Source organism: Hypanus sabinus, chromosome 9, assembly GCF_030144855.1.
Source record: "Hypanus sabinus isolate sHypSab1 chromosome 9, sHypSab1.hap1, whole genome shotgun sequence".
Classification (NCBI taxonomy): Eukaryota; Metazoa; Chordata; class Chondrichthyes; order Myliobatiformes; family Dasyatidae; genus Hypanus; species Hypanus sabinus.
The window spans coordinates 77,283,397-77,304,459 of record NC_082714.1 but is presented as its reverse complement, the minus strand read 5'-3'; the positions used below and the strand labels follow the sequence as shown (position 1 = coordinate 77,304,459).

Below are 21,063 nucleotides of genomic sequence, written 5' to 3'. Positions count from 1 at the left end.
ACCTCAATGAACCCAGAAACTCCTCCTCAATGAACCCAGAAACTCCACCTCAATGAACCCAGACACTCCACCTATTAACCCAGAATCTCCACCTCAATGAACCCAGAAACTCCACCTCAAGTAACCCAGAAACTACACCTCAATTAATCCAGAAACTACACCTCCATTAACCCAGAATCTCCACCTCAATGAACCCAGAATCTCCACCTCAATGAACCCAGAAACTCCTCCTCAATAAACCCAGAAACTCCACCTCAATGAACCCAGAATTTCCACCTCAACTAATCCAGAAACTCCACCTTAATGAACCCAGAAACTCCACCTCAATGAACCCAGAAACTCCACCTCAATGGATCCAGAAACTCCACCTCAAGTAACCCAGAAACTCCACCTCAATTAATCCAGAATCTCCACCTCAATTAACCCAGAATCTCCACCTCAATGAAACCAGAAACTCCTCCTCAATGAACCCAGAAACTCCACCTCAATGAACCCAGAAACTCCACCTCAATGAACCTGGAAAGGTCAACCCAATGAACCAACAACTATAGTGTGACCTTAAAGAATCCAGAAACAGGAGCTCAATGAATCCAGACACTCCACCTCAATGAACCCAGACACTCCACCTCAATGAATCCAGAAACGCCACCTCAATGAACCCAGACACTCCACCTATTAACCCAGAATCTCCACCTCAATGAACCCAGAAACTCCACCTCAATGAACCCAGACACTCCACCTCAATGAACCCAGAAACTCCACCTCAAGTAACCCAGAAACTCCACCTCAATTAATCCAGAAACTCCACCTCAATTAACCCAGAATCTCCACCTCAATTAACCCAGAATCTCCACCTCAGTGAATCCAGACACTCCACCTCAATGAACCCAGAAACTCCTCCTCAATGAACCCAGACACTCCACCTCAATTAACCGAGAAACACCACCTCAATTAACCCAGAAACTCCACCTCAATTAATCCAGAAACTCCACACCAATTAACCCAGAAACTCCACCTCAATGAACCCAGAAACTCCACCTCACTGAATCCAGACACTCCACCTCAATGAACCCAGAAATTCCACCTCAGTGAATCCAGACACTCCACCTCAATGAACCCAGAAACTCCTCCTCAATGAACCCAGAAACTCCACCTCAATGAATCCAGAAACTCCACCTCAATGAATCCAGACACTCCACCTCAATGAACCCAGAAACTCCACCTCAATGAACCCAGAAACTCCACCTCAATGAATCCAGAAACTCCACCTCAATGAACCCAGAAACTCCACCTCAATTAACCCAGACACTCAACCTATTAACCCAGAAACTCCACCTCAATGAACCCAGAAACTCCACCTCAACTAATCCAGAAACTCCACCTCAATTAACCCAGAAACTCCACCTCAATGAACCCAGAAACTCCACCTCAACTAATCCTGAAACTCCTCCTCAATGAACCCAGAAACTCCACCTCAATGAACCAAGAAACTCCACCTCAATGAATCCAGAAACTCCACCTCAATGAACCCAGACACTCCACCTATTAACCCAGAATCTCCACCTCAATGAACCCAGAAACTCCACCTCAATGAACCCAGACACTCCACCTATTAACCCAGACACTCCACTTCAATGAACCCAGAAACTCCACCTCAACTAACCCAGAAACTCCACCTCAATGAACCCAGAAACTCCACCTCAATGAACCCAGAAACTCCACCTCTACTAATCCAGAACTGCCACCTCAATTAACCCAGAAACTCCACCTCAATGAACACAGAAACTCCACCTCAACTAATCCTGAAACTCCACCTCAATGAACCCAGAAACTCCACCTCAATGAACCCAGAAACTCCACCTCAGTGAATCCAGACACTCCACCTCAATGAACCCCGAAACTCCTCCTCAATGAACCCAGAAACTCCACCTCAATGAACCCAGACACTCCACCTATTAACCAAGAATCTCCACCTCAATGAACCCAGAAACTCTACCTCAAGTAACCCAGAAACTCCACCTCAATTAATCCAGAAACTACACCTCCATTAACCCAGAATCTCCACCTCAATGAACCCAGAATCTCCACCTCAATGAACCCAGAAACTCCTCCTCAATAAACCCAGAAACTCCACCTCAATGAACCCAGAATTTCCATCTCAACTAATCCAGAAACTCCACCTCAATGAACCCAGAAACTCCACCTCAATGAACCCAGAAACTCCACCTCAATGGATCCAGAAACTCCACCTCAAGTAACCCAGAAACTCCACCTCAATTAATCCAGAATCTCCACCTCAATGAACCCAGAAACTCCTCCTCAATAAACCCAGAATCTCCACCTCAATGAACCCAGAATCTCCACCTCAATGAACCCAGAAACTCCTCCTCAATAAACCCAGAAACTCCACCTCAATGAACCCAGAATTTCCACCTCAACTAATCCAGAAACTCCACCTCAATGAACCCAGAAACTCCTCCTCAATGAACCCAGAAACTCCACCTCAATGAACCCAGAAACTCCACCTCAATGAACCTGGAAAGGTCAACCCAATGAACCAACAACTATAGTGTGACCTTAAAGAATCCAGAAACAGGAGCTCAATGAATCCAGACACTCCACCTCAATGAACCCAGACACTCCACCTCAATGAATCCAGAAACTCCACCTCAATGAACCCAGACACTCCACCTATTAACCCAGAATCTCCACCTCAATGAACCCAGAAACTCCACCTCAATGAACCCTGACACTCCACCTCAATGAACCCAGAAACTCCACCTCAAGTAACCCAGAAACTCCACCTCAATTAATCCAGAAACTCCACCTCAAGTAACCCAGAAACTCCACCTCAATTAACCCAGAATCTCCACCTCAATGATCCCAGAAACTCCCCCTCAATGAACCCAGAAACTCCACCTCAGTGAATCCAGACACTCCACCTCAATGAACCCAGAAACTCCTCCTCAATGAACCCTGAAACTCCACCTCAATGAACCCAGAGACTCCACCTATTAACCCAGAATCTCCACCTCAATGAACCCAGAAACTCCACCTCAATGAACCCAGACACTCCACCTATTAACCCAGACACTCCACCTCAATGAACCCAGAAACTCCACCTCAACTAACCCAGAAACTCCACCTCAATGAACCCAGAAACTCTACCTCAATGAACCCAGAAACTCCACCTCAACTAATCCAGTAACTCCACCTCAATTAACCCAGAAACTCCACCTCAATGATCCCAGAAACTCCACCTCAACTAATCCTGAAACTCCACCTCAATGTACCCAGAAACTCCACCTCAATGGATCCATAAACTCCACCTCAAGTAACCCAGAAACTCCACCTCAATTAATCCAGAAACTGCACCTCAATTAACCCAGAAACTCCACCTCAATGAACCCAGAAACTCCACCACAACTAATCCAGAAACTCCACCTCAATGAACCCGGAAACTCCACCTCAATGAACCCAGAATCTCCACCTCAATGGATCCAGAACCTCCACCTCAAGTAACCCAGAAACTCCACCTCAATTAATCCAGAAACTCCACCTCAATTAACCCAGAATCTCCACCTCAATGTACCCAGAAACTCCACTTCAATGAACCCAGACACTCCACCTCAATGAACCCAGACACTCCACCTGTTAACCCAGAATCTCCACCTCAATGAACCCAGAAACTCCACCTCAATGAACCCAGACACTCCACCTATTAACCCAGAATCTCCACCTCAATGAACCCAGAAACTCCACCTCAATGATCCCAGAAACTCCTCCTGAATGAACCCAGAAACTCCACCTCGACTAATCCAGAAACTCCACCTCAGTGAATCCAGACACTCCACTTCAATGAACCCAGACACTCGACCTCAATTAATCCAGAAACTCCACCTCAATGAACCCAGACACTCCACCTATTAACCCAGAATCTCCACCTCAATGAACCCAGAAACTCCACCTCAATGAACCCAGACACTCCACCTATTAACCCAGACACTCCACCTCAATGAATCCAGAAACTCCACCTCAATGAACCCAGACGCTCCACCTATTAACCCAGAAACACCACCTCAATGAATCCAGACACTCCTCCTCAATTAACCCAGAAACTCCACCTCAATGAACCCAGACACTCCACCTCAATTAACCGAGAAACACCACCTCAATTAACCCAGAAACTCCACCTCAATTAACCCAGAAACTCCACACCAATTAACCCAGAAACTCCACCTCAATGAACCCAGAAACTCCACCTCACTGAATCCAGACACTCCACCTCAATGAACCCAGAAACTCCACCTCAGTGAATCCAGACACTCCACCTCAATGAACCCAGAAACTCCTCCTCAATGAACCCAGAAACTCCACCTCAATGAATCCAGAAACTCCACCTCAATGAATCCAGACACTCCACCTCAATGAACCCAGAAACTCCACCTCAATGAACCCAGAAGCTCCACCTCAATGAATCCAGAAACTCCACCTCAATGAACCCACAAACTCCACCTCAATTAACCCAGACACTCAACCTATTAACCCAGAAACTCCACCTCAATGAACCCAGAAACTCCACCTCAACTAATCCAGAAACTCCACCTCAATTAACCCAGAAACTCCACCTCAATGAACCCAGAAACTCCACCTCAACTAATCCTGAAACTCCTCCTCAATGAACCCAGAAACTCCACCTCAATGAACCCAGAAACTCCACCTCAATGAATCCAGAAACTCCACCTCAATGAACCCAGACACTCCACCTATTAACCCAGAATTTCCACCTCAATGAACCCAGAAACTCCACCTCAATGAACCCAGACACTCCACCTATTAACCCAGACACTCCACTTCAATGAACCCAGAAACTCCACCTCAAATAACCCAGAAACTCCACCTCAATGAACCCAGAAACTCCACCTCTACTAATCCAGAACTGCCACCTCAATTAACCCAGAAACTCCACCTCAATGAACACAGAAACTCCACCTCAACTAATCCTGAAACTCCACCTCAATGAACCCAGAAACTCCACCTCAATGAACCCAGAAACTCCACCTCAGTGAATCCAGACACTCCACCTCAATGAACCCCGAAACTCCTCCTCAATGAACCCAGAAACTCCACCTCAATGAACCCAGACACTCCACCTATTAACGCAGAATCTCTACCTCAAGGAACCCAGAAACTCCACCTCAAGTAACCCAGAAACTCCACCTCAATTAATCCAGAAACTACACCTCCATTAACCCAGTATCTCCACCTCAATGAACCCAGAATCTCCACCTCAATGAACCCAGAAACTCCTCCTCAATAAACCCAGAAACTCCACCTCAATGAACCCAGAATTTCCACCTCAACTAATCCAGAAACTCCACCTCAATGAACCCAGAAACTCCACCTCAATGAACCCAGAAACTCCACCTCAATGGATCCAGAAACTCCACCTCAAGTAACCCAGAAACTCCACCTCAATTAATCCAGAATCTCCACCTCAATTAACCCAGAATCTCCACCTCAATGAACCCAGAAACTCCTCCTCAATGAACCCAGACACTCCACCTCAATGAATCCAGAAACTCCACCTCAATGAACCCAGAAACTCCACCTCAATGAACCCAGACACTCCACCTCAATGAACCCAGAAACTCCACCTCAAGTAACCCAGAAACTCCACCTCAATTAATCCAGAAACTCCACCTCAAGTAACCCAGAAACTCCACCTCAATTAACCCAGAATCTCCACCTCAATGAACCCAGAAACTCCCCCTCAATGAACCCAGAAACTCCACCTCAGTGAATCCAGACACTCCACCTCAATGAACCCAGAAACTCCTCCTCAATGAACCCTGAAACTCCACCTCAATGAACCCAGAGACTCCACCTATTAACCCAGAATCTCCACCTCAATGAACCCAGAAACTCCACCTCAATGAACCCAGACACTCCACCTATTAACCCAGACACTCCACCTCAATGAACCCAGAAACTCCACCTCAACTAACCCAGAAACTCCACCTCAATGAGCCCAGAAACTCCACCTCAATGAACCCAGAAACTCCACCTCAACTAATCCAGAAACTCCACCTCAATTAACCCAGAAACTCCACCTCATTGAACCCAGAAACTCCACCTCAACTAATCCTGAAACTCCACCTCAATGTACCCAGAAACTCCACCTCAATGGATCCATAAACTCCACCTCAAGTAACCCAGAAACTCCACCTCAATTAATCCAGAAACTGCACCTCAATTAACCCAGAAACTCCACCTCAATGAACCCAGAAACTCCACCACAACTAATCCAGAAACTCCACCTCAATGAACCCGGAAACTCCACCTCAATGAACCCAGAATCTCCACCTCAATGGATCCAGAACCTCCACCTCAAGTAACCCAGAAACTCCACCTCAATTAATCCAGAAACACCACCTCAACTAACCCAGAATCTCCACCTCAATGTACCCAGAAACTCCACTTCAATGAACCCAGACACTCCACCTCAATGAACCCAGAAACACCACCTCAACTAACCCAGAAACTCCACCTCAATGAACCTAGAAACTCCACCTCAATGAACCCAGAAACTCCACCTCAACTAATCCACAACCTCCACCTCAATTAACCCAGAAACTCCACCTCAATGAACCCAGAAACTCCACCTCAATTAACCCAGAAACTCCACCTCAATGAACCCAGAAACTCCACCTCAACTAATCCAGAAACTCCACCTCAATGAACCCAGAAACACCACCTCAACTAACCCAGAAACTCCACCTCAATGAACCTAGAAACTCCACCTCAATGAACCCAGAAACTCCACCTCAACTAATCCACAACCTCCACCTCAATTAACCCAGAAACTCCACCTCAATGAACCCAGAAACTCCACCTCAATTAACCCAGAAACTCCACCTCAATGGATCCAGAAACTCCACCTCAATGAACCTGGAAAGGTCAACCCAATAAACCAACAACTATAGTGTGACCTTAAAGAATCCAGAAACAGGAGCTCAATGAACCCAGAAACTCCACCTCAATGAACCCAGAAACTCCACCTCAATGAACCTGGAAAGGTCAACCCAATAAACCAACAACTATAGTGTGACCTTAAAGAATCCAGAAACAGGAGCTCAATGAACCCATTAACACTACGTCAGTGAACCCACAAATCCTAAAAGAACCCACAAGCATGATCTGAATGAACCCATAAATTCAACTCAAGGAACCCACAAACAACATCTGATCAGCACATGACTACGCAGGTGCGTGGATGTCAGCCTGCAAGAACAGCAAGAAGAGTTTAAAAGAAAGACAGATTTGAGTTTAAAAGGAGACAGATTTACAGAGCGGGTGCTGGAGGGTCTGGTGACAGAGTCGAAGGCGACAGAGTAGAGGGAGACAGAGTAGGAAGACTTTGGCTCAACAGGGCTTGGGCAATAACGGGTCGAGGCGAGGTAGGTTGCCTGTGTAGAATACAGACAGGAATAATCTGTGTGAAGCCGGTTTTCTGTGCTCGGTGTCAGGTGTAGGAGGTCCTGGAGACTCCCAGCCTCCCAGACGGCCATATCTGCACCAGGTGTGTCAAGCTGCATCTCCTAAGGAACCGTGTTAGGGAACTGCAAGTGCAGCTCAATTACCTTCGTCTGGTCTGGGAGAGTGGGGAGGTGATAGATAGGAGCTATAGGCAGGTAGTCTCATTGGGGCCTGGGGAGACAGATAAGTGGGTAACAGTCAGGAGAGGGAAGGGCAGGAGTCAGAAGCTAGAGAGTACCCCAGTGGCTGTCCTCCTTAACAAATAAGTACTCCTGTTTGAGTACTGTTGAGGGGGACAGCCTACCTGGAGGAAGCAACAGTGGCTGCGCCTCTGGCACAGAGTCTGGCCCTGTGGCTCAGAAGGGCAGGAAAAGGAAGAAGGTGGCAGCAGTGATTGAGGACTCTATAGTCAGGGGGTCAGACAGGCAATCCTGTGGACACAGGAAAGAAACACGGATGGTAGTTTGCCTCCCAGGTGCCAGGGTCCGGGATGTTTCTGATTGTGTCCAAGATACCCTGAAGTGGGAAAGAGAACTATCAGAGGCCATGGTACATACTGGTACCAATGACACAGGTAGGAAAGGGGAGGAGGTCCTGAAAGCAGACTACAGGGAGTTAGGAAGTTGAGAAACAGGACCTCAAAGGTAGTCATCTCGGGATTATTGCCTGTGCCATGTGACAGTGATTATAATAATAGAGTGAAGTGGACGATAAATACATAGCTGAAAGATTGAGCAGAGGGCAGAGATTTAGATTTCCAGATCATTGAGACCTCTTTTGGGGCAGATGTGACCTGTACAAGAAGGATGGGTTATACTTTAATCCCAGGGGGACCAATATCCAGGTGGGAAGGTTTGCCAAGGCTTTTGGGGAGAGTTTAAACTAGAATTCTTGGGAGATGGGAACCAAACTGAAGAGACTGAGGAAGAGGCATTTGGCTCATAAATAGAGAAAGCTTGGAGACAATGTGAGAGAGAGGATAGGCAGGTGATAAAGAAGGGATGTGCTCTGACTGATGGTTTGAGATAAGTCTATTTTAATGCAAGGAGTATTATGAACAAAGTGGATGATTTTAGAGCATGGATCAGCACTTGGAGCTATGATGTTGTGGCCGTTACAGAGACTTGGATGGCTCAGGGACAGGAATGGCTACTTCGAGTGCCAGGCTTTAGATGTTTCAGAAAGGACAAGGGGGGCAAAAGAGGTGGGGGCATGGCACTGTTGATCAGAGATAGTGTCAGGGCTGCAGAAAAGGAGGAGGTCATGGAGGGATTGTCTACTGAGTCTCCGTTAGGAACAGGAAGCAGGTCAATAATTCTACTGAGTGTTTTTTCTAGACCACCCAGTAGTAACAGAAACATCGAGGAGCAGATAGGGAGACAGATTTTGGAAGGTGTAATAATAACAGGGTTGTCATGGTGGGAGATTTTAATGTCCCAAATATTGATTGGCATGTTCCTAGGTTTAGATGGGGTGGAGGTCGTTAGGTGTGTTCAAGAAGGCTTCTTGACACAGTATGTAGAATACCCTACAAGAGGAGAGGATGTACTTGATCTGGTATTGGAAAATGAATCTGGTCAGGTGTCAGATCTCTCAATTCTATCTCCTTTACCATAGCATTGGAGAGGGATTGGAACAGACAAGCTAGGAAAGCATTTAATTGAAGTGAGGGGATATATGAGGCAATCAGGCAGAAACTTGGAAACATAAATTGGGAACAGATGTTCTTAGGGAAATGTACAGAAGAAATGTGGCAAATGTTCAGGGGATATTTGCGTGGAGTTCTGCACAAGTATGTTCCAATCAGACAGGGAAAGGATGGTAAGGTACAGGAACTATGGTGTACAAAGGCTGTTAGAAATCTAGTCAAGAAGAGCTTATGAAAGGTTCAAAAAACTAGGTGATGATAGAGATCTAGAAGATTAAAAGGCTAGCAGAAAGGAGTTTAAGAAAGAAATTGGGAGAGCCAGAGGGTCATGAGAAGGCCTTGGTGGACAGGATTAAGACAAACTCCAAGGCATTCTACAAGTATGTGAAGAGGATAAAGCATGAGAGAATAGGACCAATCAGGTGTGACAGTGGAAAAGTGTGTATGGAACCGGAGGAAATAGCAGAGGTACTTAATGAATACTTTGCTTCAGTATTCACTACAGAAAAGGATCTTAGAGATTGTAGGGATGACTTACAATGGACTGAAAAGCCTGAGCATGTAGATATTAAGCAAAAGGATGTGCTGGAGCTTTTGGAAAACATCAAGATAGATAAGTCACCGGGATCAGACGAGATGTACCCCAGGCTTCTGTGGGAGGCGAGGGAGGAGATTGCTGAGCCTCTGGTGATGATCTTTCCATCATCAATGGGGATGGGAGAGGTTCCAGAGGATTGGAGGGCTGTGCATGTTGTTTCCTTATTCAAGAAAGGGAGTAGTGGTAGCCCAGGAAGTTATAGACCAGTGAGCCTTACTTCAGTGGTTGGTAAGTTGATGGAAAAGATCCTGAGAGGCAGGATTTATGAACATTTGGAGAGGTATAATATGATTAGGAATAGTCAACATGGCGTTGTCAAAGGCCTTACGAGCTTGATTGAATTTTTTGAGAATGTGAAGATAGAGCTTTCGAATCGATAAAGGTAGAGCCGTAGATTGTAGTGTATATGCATTTCAGCAAGGAATCTGACAAGGTACCCCATGCAAGGCTTATTGAGAAAGTAAGGAGGCATGGGATCCAAGGGGACATTGCTTTGTGGATCCAGAACTGGCTTGCCCACAGAAGGCAAAGAGTGGTGTAGATGGGTAATATTCTGCATGGAAGGTGGCCAGTGGTGTGCCTCAGGGACCTGTTCTGGGATCCCTACTCTTTGTAATTTTTATAAATGACCTGGATGAGGAAGTGGGGGAATGGGTTAGTAAACTTGCTGATGACATAAAGGTTGAGGGTGTTGTGGATAGTGTGGAGGGCTATCAGAGGTTACAGTGGGATATTGATAGGATACAGTGACAGATGGAGTTCAACCCAGATAAGTGTGGGGTGGTTCATTTTGGTAGGTCAAATATGATGGCAGAATATAGTATTAATGGTAAAACTATTCGCAGTGTGGAGGATCAGAGGGATCTTGGGGTCTAAGTCCATAGGACACTCGAAGCTGCTGTGCAGGTCGACTCTGTGGCTAAGAAGCCGAGAGGTAATGATAGGACCCTGGTCAGACCCACTTGGAATACTGTGCTCAGTTCTGCTCACCTCACTACAGGAAGGATGTGGATGCTATAGGGAGAGTGCAGAGGAGATTTACAAGGATGTTGCCTGGATTGGAGAACATGCCTTGTGAGAATAGGTTGAGTGAACTTGACCTTTTCTCCTTGGAGCAATAGAGGATGAGAGGTGACCTGATAGAGGTGTCTCAGATGATGAGAGGCATTGGTCGTGTGGATAGCCAGAGGCTTTTTCCCAGGACTGGAATGGGTAACGCGAGGGCGCATAGTTTAAAGGTGCTTGGAAACAGGTACAGAGGGATGTCAGAGGTAAGATTTTCACACAGAGTGGTGGGTGCATGGAATGCATTACCAGTGAAGGCGGATACAGTCGGGTCTTTGAAGGGATTCTTAGCTAGGTACGTTGGAGCTCAGAAAAATAGAGGGCTATGGGTAATGCTAGGTAATTTCTAAGGTAAGGACATGTTCAGCACAGTTTTGTGGGCCAAAGGGCCTGTATTGTGCTGTAGGTTTTCTATATTTCTACCTCAATGAACCCACCAACACAACCTCAAACAACCCACAAACACAACCTCAATGAACACACAAACTCGATCTCAGCAAATCCACAAATTCAACCTCAATGCACCCACAAAGACAACCTCAATGAACCCAGAAATACAACCTCAATTAATCCACGAACATGACCCTATTGAAACTACAAACACAACCTCATTAAAATCACAGACATGACCACAGTGAACCCATAAATTTTACCTGAATGAACCCACAAACCTCACCTCGATGAACTCATAAGCACAATCTCGATGAACCCACAAACTCACCCTCAATGAATAACAATGACCTCACTTAACCCACCAACAACACCTTAATGAACCCACACAAATGCACCCACAAATACTACCTCAATTAATCCACAAACACTACCTCAATTAATCCACAAACACCACCTCAATCAACCCACAGACTCTACCTCAATTGATCTACAAACATTACCTCAATTAACTCACAGACACTACCTCAATCAATCCACAGCCACTACCTCAATCAACCCACAGACACTACCTCAATCAACCCACAGACACTACCTCAGTCAATCCACAGACACTACCTCAATCAACCCACAGACACTACCTCAACCAATCCACAGACTCTACCTCAATCAATCCACAAACACTACCTCAGTCAATCCACAAACAATACCTCAATCAATCCACAAACAATACCTCAATCAATCCACAAACACTACCTCAATCAATCCACAAACACTACCTCAATTAATCCACAAACACTACCTCAGTCAATCCACAAACAATACCTCAATCCACAAACAATACCTCAATCAATCCACAGACACTACCTCAACCAATCCACAGACTCTACCTCAATTGATCTACAAACATTACCTCAATCAACCCACAGACACTACCTCAGTCAATCCACAGACACTACCTCAATCAATCCACAGACACTACCTCAATCAATCCACAAACACTACCTCAATCAATCCACAAACAATACCTCAATCAATCCACAAACACTACCTCAATCAATCCACAAACAATACCTCAATCAATCCACAAACACTACCTCAATCAACCCACAGACACTACCTCAATCAATCCACAGACACTACCTCAATCAATCCACAAACACTACCTCAATCAATCCACAGACACTACCTCAGTCAATCCACAGACACTACCTCAATCAATCCACAAACACTACCTCAGTCAATCCACAAACAATACCTCAATCAATCCACAAACACTACCTCAGTCAATCCACAGACACTACCTCAATCAATCCACAAACACTACCTCAGTCAATCCACAAACAATACCTCAATCAATCCACAAACACTACCTCAATCAATCCACAAACACTACCTCAATCAACCCACAGACACTACCTCAATCAATCCACAGACACTACCTCAATCAACCCACAGACACTACCTCAATCAATCCACAGACACTACCTCAATCAATCCACAGACACTACCTCAATCAACCCACAGACACTACCTCAATCAACCCACAGACACTACCTCAATCAATCCACAGACACTACCTCAATCAACCCACAGACACTACCTCAGTCAATCCACAGACACTACCTCAATCAACCCACAGACACTACCTCAATCAATCCACAAACAATACCTCAATCAACCCACAGACACTACCTCAATCAATCCACAAACAATACCTCAATCAACCCACAGACACTACCTCAATCAATCCACAAACAATACCTCAATCAACCCACAGACACTACCTCAATCAATCCACAAACAATACCTCAATCAACCCACAGACACTACCTCAACCAATCCACAGACACTACCTCAATCAACCCACAGACACTACCTCAACCAATCCACAGACACTACCTCAATCAACCCACAGACACTACCTCAATCAATCCACAAACAATACCTCAATCAACCCACAGACACTACCTCAATCAATCCACAAACAATACCTCAATCAATCCACAGACATTACCTCAATCAACCCACAGACACTACCTCAATTAATCCATAGACTCTACCTCAATTGATCTACAGACACTACCTCAATCAACCCACAGACACTACCTCAATCAACCCACAGACTCTACCTCAATCAACCCACAGACACTACCTCAGTCAATCCACAGACACTACCTCAATCAATCCACAAACAATACCTCAATCAACCCACAGACACTACCTCAGTCAATCCACAGACACTACCTCAATCAACCCACAGACACTACCTCAACCAATCCACAGACTCTACCTCAATCAATCCAAACACTACCTCAATTAACCCACCAACACAACCTCCAACAACCCATAAACGCAACCTCAATGAACTCACAAACTCGATCTCAGCAAATTCATAAATTCCACCTCAAAGCACCCACAAACATAACCTCAATGAACACACAAACAATACCTCAATGAACCTACAAATTCCACGTCAATGCACCCGCAAACACAACCTCCACAAACCCACAAACTTGACCTCATTACTTCTTTTTGTACTCTTCATTTATTTTTGTAATTCATAGTAATTTTATCTTTGCACGCTACTGTTGCCACAAAGCAACAAATCTCACATCACAAAATCTGATTCACTTTCTAATTCTGGTCAACAACTTTGATTTTACAAGGTCCTTGAGAGTGTGACTCCCAGCCTAGAGATACCGATATTGGCACCAACTTTAAGCATCTAGAGGTTATCGGCCTAGTTAGTAGGCTCTGTAACTCAGATGTGCCACACTTAGTTTTGAGGTCGAAGTTGTTGAAGCCACTTTGAAGATCCCAGTTTGCTCCCAGTTTGGGATTTGGGACTCATGGCTGAAGGACCAGATGCTGACCCTGCTTTAAAGGTCCCTGTTGCTGGGACAGATTCAAGTGCTGAGAGGTTGGGACCTCCTGATGCTTTTCCCTCACTGGCCATCCTCTATCCTTTGGGCCCACACTGGAGAATGGCAAGATGGGAGATCGTCCACCTTCTCATGCAGCGGTCTCTTTGGCAGCCTTTGTGACACAACCAAACCCACCCTCTGCCCAATTTTCCAATCACCATGGGCCATCCACATCAGCTGACCAACTGCTGAATTGTGACATCATGAGTTGGATCAGATCAAGTGATGTTCTCTCGGTGTCAGGAATTGGTCACTGCCACAGTCTCCAGGGGCAACTACCTGGTGCTAGTCCATTTGGTGGGAAACCGAGGCCAAGGTTGAAGCAACAGAGAAGCAGAAGTTCAGGAGGTGTTGGCAGTGGGTGGGCAAGAGACAGGGACCCCAGGGCCATGAGGGAGGGATGTGCGTGAACCATACGTGACTTGGACAGAGGTTTATCATGGGGTCAAGTCACAGCACAGAGGCCGACTCTCTGGCATCTCCACCCTGATCCTGGCCAAGGCATGGGCATGTGGCAAGGATTAATACCTCGCCAGGGCACAGTAGGATGATCACCCCGAGGGAGGGCGAGGCTGACGGATCTCACTGCTGCGGTTTCAGCTGTCACAGTGAAGGAGGCTATTGGCCCCATTGTGTCTATGCCAGCTCTCTGAGAAATCCTGCCCCTCTCCTCTATTCATCCCCGTTCCCTATCCTCCCCAGATTCCCATCAACTGCCCCCAGTTTCTACCCCTCACCCACACATGAGGTAGGGGGAGGAGTTTAACCTTTGCTCTTTTGAAAGTCTGCCAAGTGTGAGATGAACATAGAACATGGTACAGTACAGCTCCGGTACAGGCCCTTTGGCCAACAGTATTTGTGCTGACTCTGACACCAAATTAAACCAAAGCCCTTCTGCCCGCACTTGGTCCATATCTCACCATTCTCTGCACATCCACGTGTCTGTATAAGGGCCTCGGTCGTATCTGCCTCCACCAACACCCCAGCAGAACATTCGGGGCAGCCACCACACTCTGTAAAAAAACTCCATCCCTACAACACGCACACGGTCTTCTCGTTAAGGTAGCAATGTCAAAGACTAGAGAGTGTAGGTTTAATATGAAAGGTGGAAAGGTTAAAGGAGATGAGCTGGGCAAGTTCTTTACACAGAGAGTGGTAAGTCACAGAGTCATATAGAAATGGGTCCTTTGGCCCATCTCATGCATGCTGACCAGGATACCCTATCCAAACTAGATCCACTTTCCCATGTTTGACCCATATTCCTATCCGTGTACCTGTCCGTATCCCTCTGAACCTTTCCTATCTGTGTACCTGTCCATATCCCTCTAAACCTTTCTTATCCGTGTACCTGTCCGTATCCCTCTAAACCTTTCCTATTGTGTACCTGTACATATCCCTCTAAACCTTTCCTATCCGTGTACCTGTCCATATCCCTCTAAACCTTTCCTATCCGTGTACCTGTCCATATCCCACTAAACCTTTCCTATCTGTGTACCAATCCGTATCCTTCTAAACCTTTCCTATCCATGTACCTGTCCGTATCCCTCTGAACCTTCCCTATCCGTGTACCTGTCCGTATCCCTCTGAACCTTTCCTATCCGTGTACCCGTCCGTATCCATCTGAACCTTTCCTATCCGTGTACCCGTCCGTATCCCTCTGAACCTTTCCTATCCGTGTACCCGTCCGTATCCCTCTGAACCTTTCCTATCCGTGTCCCTGTCCGTATCCCTCTAAACCTTTCCTATCCGTGTACCCGTCCGTATCCCTCTGAACCTTTCCTATTCGTGTACCTGTCCGTAACCCTCTAAACCTTTCCTATCCGTGTGCCAATCCGTATCCTTCTAAACCTTTCCTATCCATGTACCTGTCCGTATCCCTCTGAACCTTCCCTATTCGTGTCCCTGTCCGTATCCCTCTAAACCTTTCCTATCCGTGTCCCTGTCCGTATCCCTCTAAACCTTTCCTATCCATGTACCTGTCCGTATCCCTCTAAACCTTTCCTATCTGTGTCCCTGTCCGTATCCCTCTAAACCTTCCCTATCCGTGTCCCTGTCCATATCTCTCTAAACCTTTCCTATCCGTGTACCTGTCCGTATCCCTCTAAACCTTTCCTATCTGTGTCCCTGTCCGTATCCCTCTAAACCTTCCCTATCCGTGTCCCTGTCCATATCTCTCTAAACATTTCCTATCCGTGTAACTGTCTGTATCCCTCTAAACCTTTCCTATTCGTGTCCCTGTCCATATCCTTCTAAACCTTTTCTATCCATGTAGCTGTTCAGGTGCATTTTAAATGCTGTTAATGTACCTGTCTCAACCACTTCCTCTGGCAGTTCGTTCCATAGACTAACCACCTTCTAGGTGAAGAACTTGCCCCTCAAGTTCTTATGAAACCTCTCCCCTCTCAGCATAAATCTGTGCCTTGCAGTTCTTGATTTCCTATCTTTGGGAAAAAGATTGTTCTTTCACCCAGTCTATGCCCCTCATGATTTTATCCACCTCTGTAAGGTCACTCCTCATTTTCAACTTGCTGAACCTCTCTCCGTAACTGAGTCCTCAAATCCTGCAACATCCTGTAAATCTCCTCTGCACTCTTAGCAACGCACACAAAATGCTGGAGGAACTCAGCAGGCCAGGCAGCATCTATGGAAAAGAATACAGTTGAAGTTTTGGGCCGAGACTATTCATTAGGACAGTTGAAGGGCCTTGACCTGAAACTTCAACATAGATACTGCCTGGCGGCTGAGTTCCTCCAGCATTTTGTGTGTGTTGTTCGGATTTCCAGCACCTGCAGAATTTCCAGTCTTTCCACCTTAATGGCATCTTCGCTATGACAGGGAAAACAAAACTGAAAACAGTACCACAGATCTGGCCTCACCAACTGCAAGTTAACATCCCAACATCTATACTCAGGGCCCTGACTGATGAAGGCCAGTGGCCAAATATCTTCACCATCATGTGACATACTTTGAGGGAATCATGTGTTTACACCCTTGGGTCCCTTTGCCCTACAGTGGGTGTCAGGAATGCACTGCCTGGGGTGCTGGTGGAGGACAATGCGAAAGAGGTTTGCAAGGGATGGGTGGGGAATGGAAGAGCTTGGAGGAAAAGGGGTTTAGTTTGATTCCACATCGTGTGCTGTACCTTTCCATGTTCTATACTCCCACAGACTCGCTGTGTTTCCCACTGTTCCACCAATCATGGAATGCTCCCTGTGATTAACGCCTGCTTTCTACTCCTACAGTGCTCTTGGGCGTGATGCGGACTGTCGCCCTTCTGCTGGCAGGACTGCAGGCTCTGGCTGCCGGTGGGACCACTGCATCCTGCTACCCATCTGTCGGGGGCACGAGGACTCCTGGCATCCAGAAGCCCTGGGAGAGACCCCGTCTCCCCGACGCCCTCAAGCCCCTCGGCTACCAGCTGCAGCTCTGGCCCCAGCTCTTCCGGGACCGGAGGTCTGGCCTCTTCACGTTCCACGGGAGGTCAGCAGTGACCTTCCTCTGCCTGAGGCCAACTCGGCTCATCCTCATCCACAGCAAGGCACTCAACTACACCAAGCCCCCGCAGGTGACGGGCAGGGGTGGCTCTGCACCAGCTGTGGGGAGATTCTGGCAGGAGGCTGCCGGCGAGTACTTGGTGGTGCTCCTGAAGGGGCACCTGGACCAGGGCAAGGTCTACTCCCTGCGTACGGCCTTCAGCGGGGAGCTGGCCAGCGATATGGCTGGCCTGTACAACTGCCAGTATCTTCAGAATGGCTCCACCAGGTGAGGGGGCTTGATGTGGGTGGGCACCTCCTTTCCAACGACTGACTATCAAATTCCTGTCACCTTTCAGCAGAAAGAGAGGGGTTCTTGTAGAAAGATATAAAATTAAGAAAGGGATAGATAAGAGAGAGGCAGGAAAACTGTTTCCACTGGTAGGTGAGAATCGAACTGGGGGACGTAGCCGCTTGATCTATAGGAGTAGCCGACAGAACTCAAGGCCATAAGATTTCTTATATAAGATAATGAGATGGCATGGTAGGACCATGAGTAGAGTAGTGCTTTTACAATGCCAGCGCTGTCTGTGAAGGTGTAGATCTCCTCCAGGCGCTCCAGTTTCCTCCCACATTCCAAAGACATACTGGTTGGTAGGTTAGGGTTAGACGGGTGACATTGGGTGGCGTGGGTTCACTGGGATCAGAATGGCCTATGAACATGCTCTAAATAAATGAATTAGAAGATAGGAACAGAATTAAGTCACTCAACCTAACTCACCCATCAACCAAGCCCAGCTACCTCCCAATGGGCAGAGAGGTGACAGAAGGGAGTTTAATCTGGAAAATTGTGAGGAGTTGCACTTTGGAGGTCAAATGTAAGACTATAAGACCATAAGACATAAGAACAGAATTAGGCCATTTGGCCCATTGTGTATGCTACACCATTCTATCATGGCTGACTTATTAGCCCATTCAACCCCACTCTCCCGCCTTCTCCCCATAGCCTTTGATACCTCATTTGTCAAAATCTATAAACCTCCACTTTAAATGCACGCAATGATTTGACCTCCACAGCCAGCTGTAGTACTGAATTCCACAAATTCACCATCCTCTGGCTAAATAAGTTTCGCTTTTTAAAGGGATGTCTTTGTATTCTGAGACTGTGCTCACTGGTTCTAGATTCCGCTACTACAGGAAGCACCCTCCACACATCCACTCTATCTCCGCCTTTCAATATTTGGTGGGTTTCAATGAAATCTCCCTCATTCTTCTAAACCTGGAAGGACAGAGATGAGGAAAATCTGCTTTTCCCAAAAGTTAGTAAATCTGTGGAATTCTCTGACCAAGGAAGCAGTAGAGGCTGCCTCATTAAATATATATAAGACACAGTTAGGTAGATTTTTTTCATAGCAGCGGTATTGGGTTGGGGGGCAAAGGCAGGAAGGTGGATTTGAGTTCACAGCTTTGATCTTATTGAATGGCAGTGTAAGCTGAACGTGGCAGATGGCCGACCCCTGCTCATACTCCCTTTATCTTTACATCACCCATCAACCAAACCCCAACAAATTCCCAATGGGCCATCAACGTGTGAAGTGTCGTATTGTGGGAGATGTAGAAGCAGAAACAGGCCATATGACCCATTGAGTCTGCTCCACCATTCCTCCTCGTCTCTGTTCTAAAGGGCCGTCCTTCCTTTCTGAGGTTATGCCCTCTTGGTCCCAGACTCTTCCTCTATTGGAAACACCCTCTCCATGTCCTCTCTAGCTCGGCCTTTCAATATTCAGTAGGTTTCAATGAGATCCCCCTTTCATTCTTCTAAACTTGGAAGGACAGAATTAAGGAAAATCTGCTTTTCCCAGCAAGAAGTGAATCCGTGTTATTCTTTGTTTAGGGAAACAGTAGAGGCTACATCAATAAATAGATTTAAGACAAACCCCAACAACTTCCCAATGGGCAGAGAGGTGACAGCAGGGGTCTTACCCGGACAAGCGTAAGGGGACAGGATACAGTTAACAGCAAATCCCAGAGGACTGGTGAGGAGTTAATGTTCTATTGTTCAATAGTCCTGGGAACTGTTAACCTGCAAGCCTTATGTCAAAGGTAGAGACGTTACTGGAGAAGATTCTTAGGGATAGGATTTATGCACATTTGGAAAACCATTGCCTAGCTGGAGAGAGTCAGCATGGCTTTGTATGGGGCAAATCATGTCTTACTAACTTGTCTGAGCTTTTCCAGGAAGTGAAGAAAGAGATTGATGAGGGTAGAGCTGTGGATGTTGTTTACATGGATTTTAGTAAGGGTGTTTGACAAGGACCCCATGGGAGACTCATCCTGAAGAGTAAGATACATCTGCAGAATCTCTTGTGTTTGTGAAAGTTTAAAGATTTGTGGGTGGGTTTCTTTTACACAGAGAGTCATTCCTAGAATGTGCTGTGGATGGAGGCAGATACGACAGATCCATTTGAGGAGCTTTTAGATGCACACATATGTATTGTAGTGAATGGACCACATACCAGGATGTTGCCTGATTTACAAGGAGAGGTTGTGTAGACTAGAGTGTTAGACACTGAGGAGTGACCTGACAGAGGGTGAAAAAACAGTCTTTTCCCAGGGAGCGATGCTAAAAAAATCAAGGGCACATCTATGAGAGATTTAAAAGGAACATGAAGGGCAGCTTCTTCACACAGACTGCGGTGCATGTTTGGAACAAGCTGCCAGAAATAGAGGTTGAGGCGGGCACATTAGCAACATCTAGAAGCCATCCGGGTAAGTGCATGGGTAGGAGAGGTTTAGAGCATGATGAGGCAAAGATGGGAGTTGCTCACTGGGCACACACAGGGCATGAGCGACTTGGGCTTTCCTGTGACTCGATGCACAGACAGGTGATTCGTTTTGACACTGTTTTCAGTGCTGAATGGCCTGTTCCTGTGCTGTACTCTACCATCTTCCATGGTCCAATGATACAACTCCCTACCCAGGTTTCAACACCACCATCCCACCCTCAGGTCTCTCCTATTGCCCATCTCAGTCCCCTGCAACTCACTGATCTCTGAACTCTTCCACTTTGTCCAAACCTCTAGGACAGTGCCTGGCCTGAGGGGACCGGGTCACAGTAGGAGGTTTGGTGATGACGCTGAAGGTGATGGGACGGTGAATTGTGGAAGAGGCTGTGGACAGGGCTCGGGGAGGAAGAGGAGAGAGAGAGGGGAGGACGTGGCAATAGAGGTTTCAATGGAATGTATGAGGGTATCCACAACACAAAAAGGCCTTGAATTTTTCAGATGATGTGAGATCAGGTGGTGCTGATCGACTCAGTCCTACAGCACAAACCGGCCTTCCAGCACGATAGACCAAGGTCGTCATTTAAGCTACATCCAAAGGTGTGCATTTCTCCAGTATCCCTCTAAGCCTTTCCTATTC

General features: G+C 46.6%; 1 protein-coding gene across 1 annotated transcript in view; it reads left to right on the top strand.

Moving 5' to 3' along the window:
* The window catches only part of LOC132400062 (rho guanine nucleotide exchange factor 2-like), a 569,765-nt gene that overhangs the window by 401,511 nt on the left and 147,191 nt on the right, over positions 1 to 21,063 (top strand). The window contains 2 exon segments of the mRNA XM_059981145.1: positions 17,410 to 17,929; positions 20,724 to 20,782. Coding sequence (XP_059837128.1) covers positions 17,410 to 17,929; positions 20,724 to 20,782 — 579 coding nt within the window.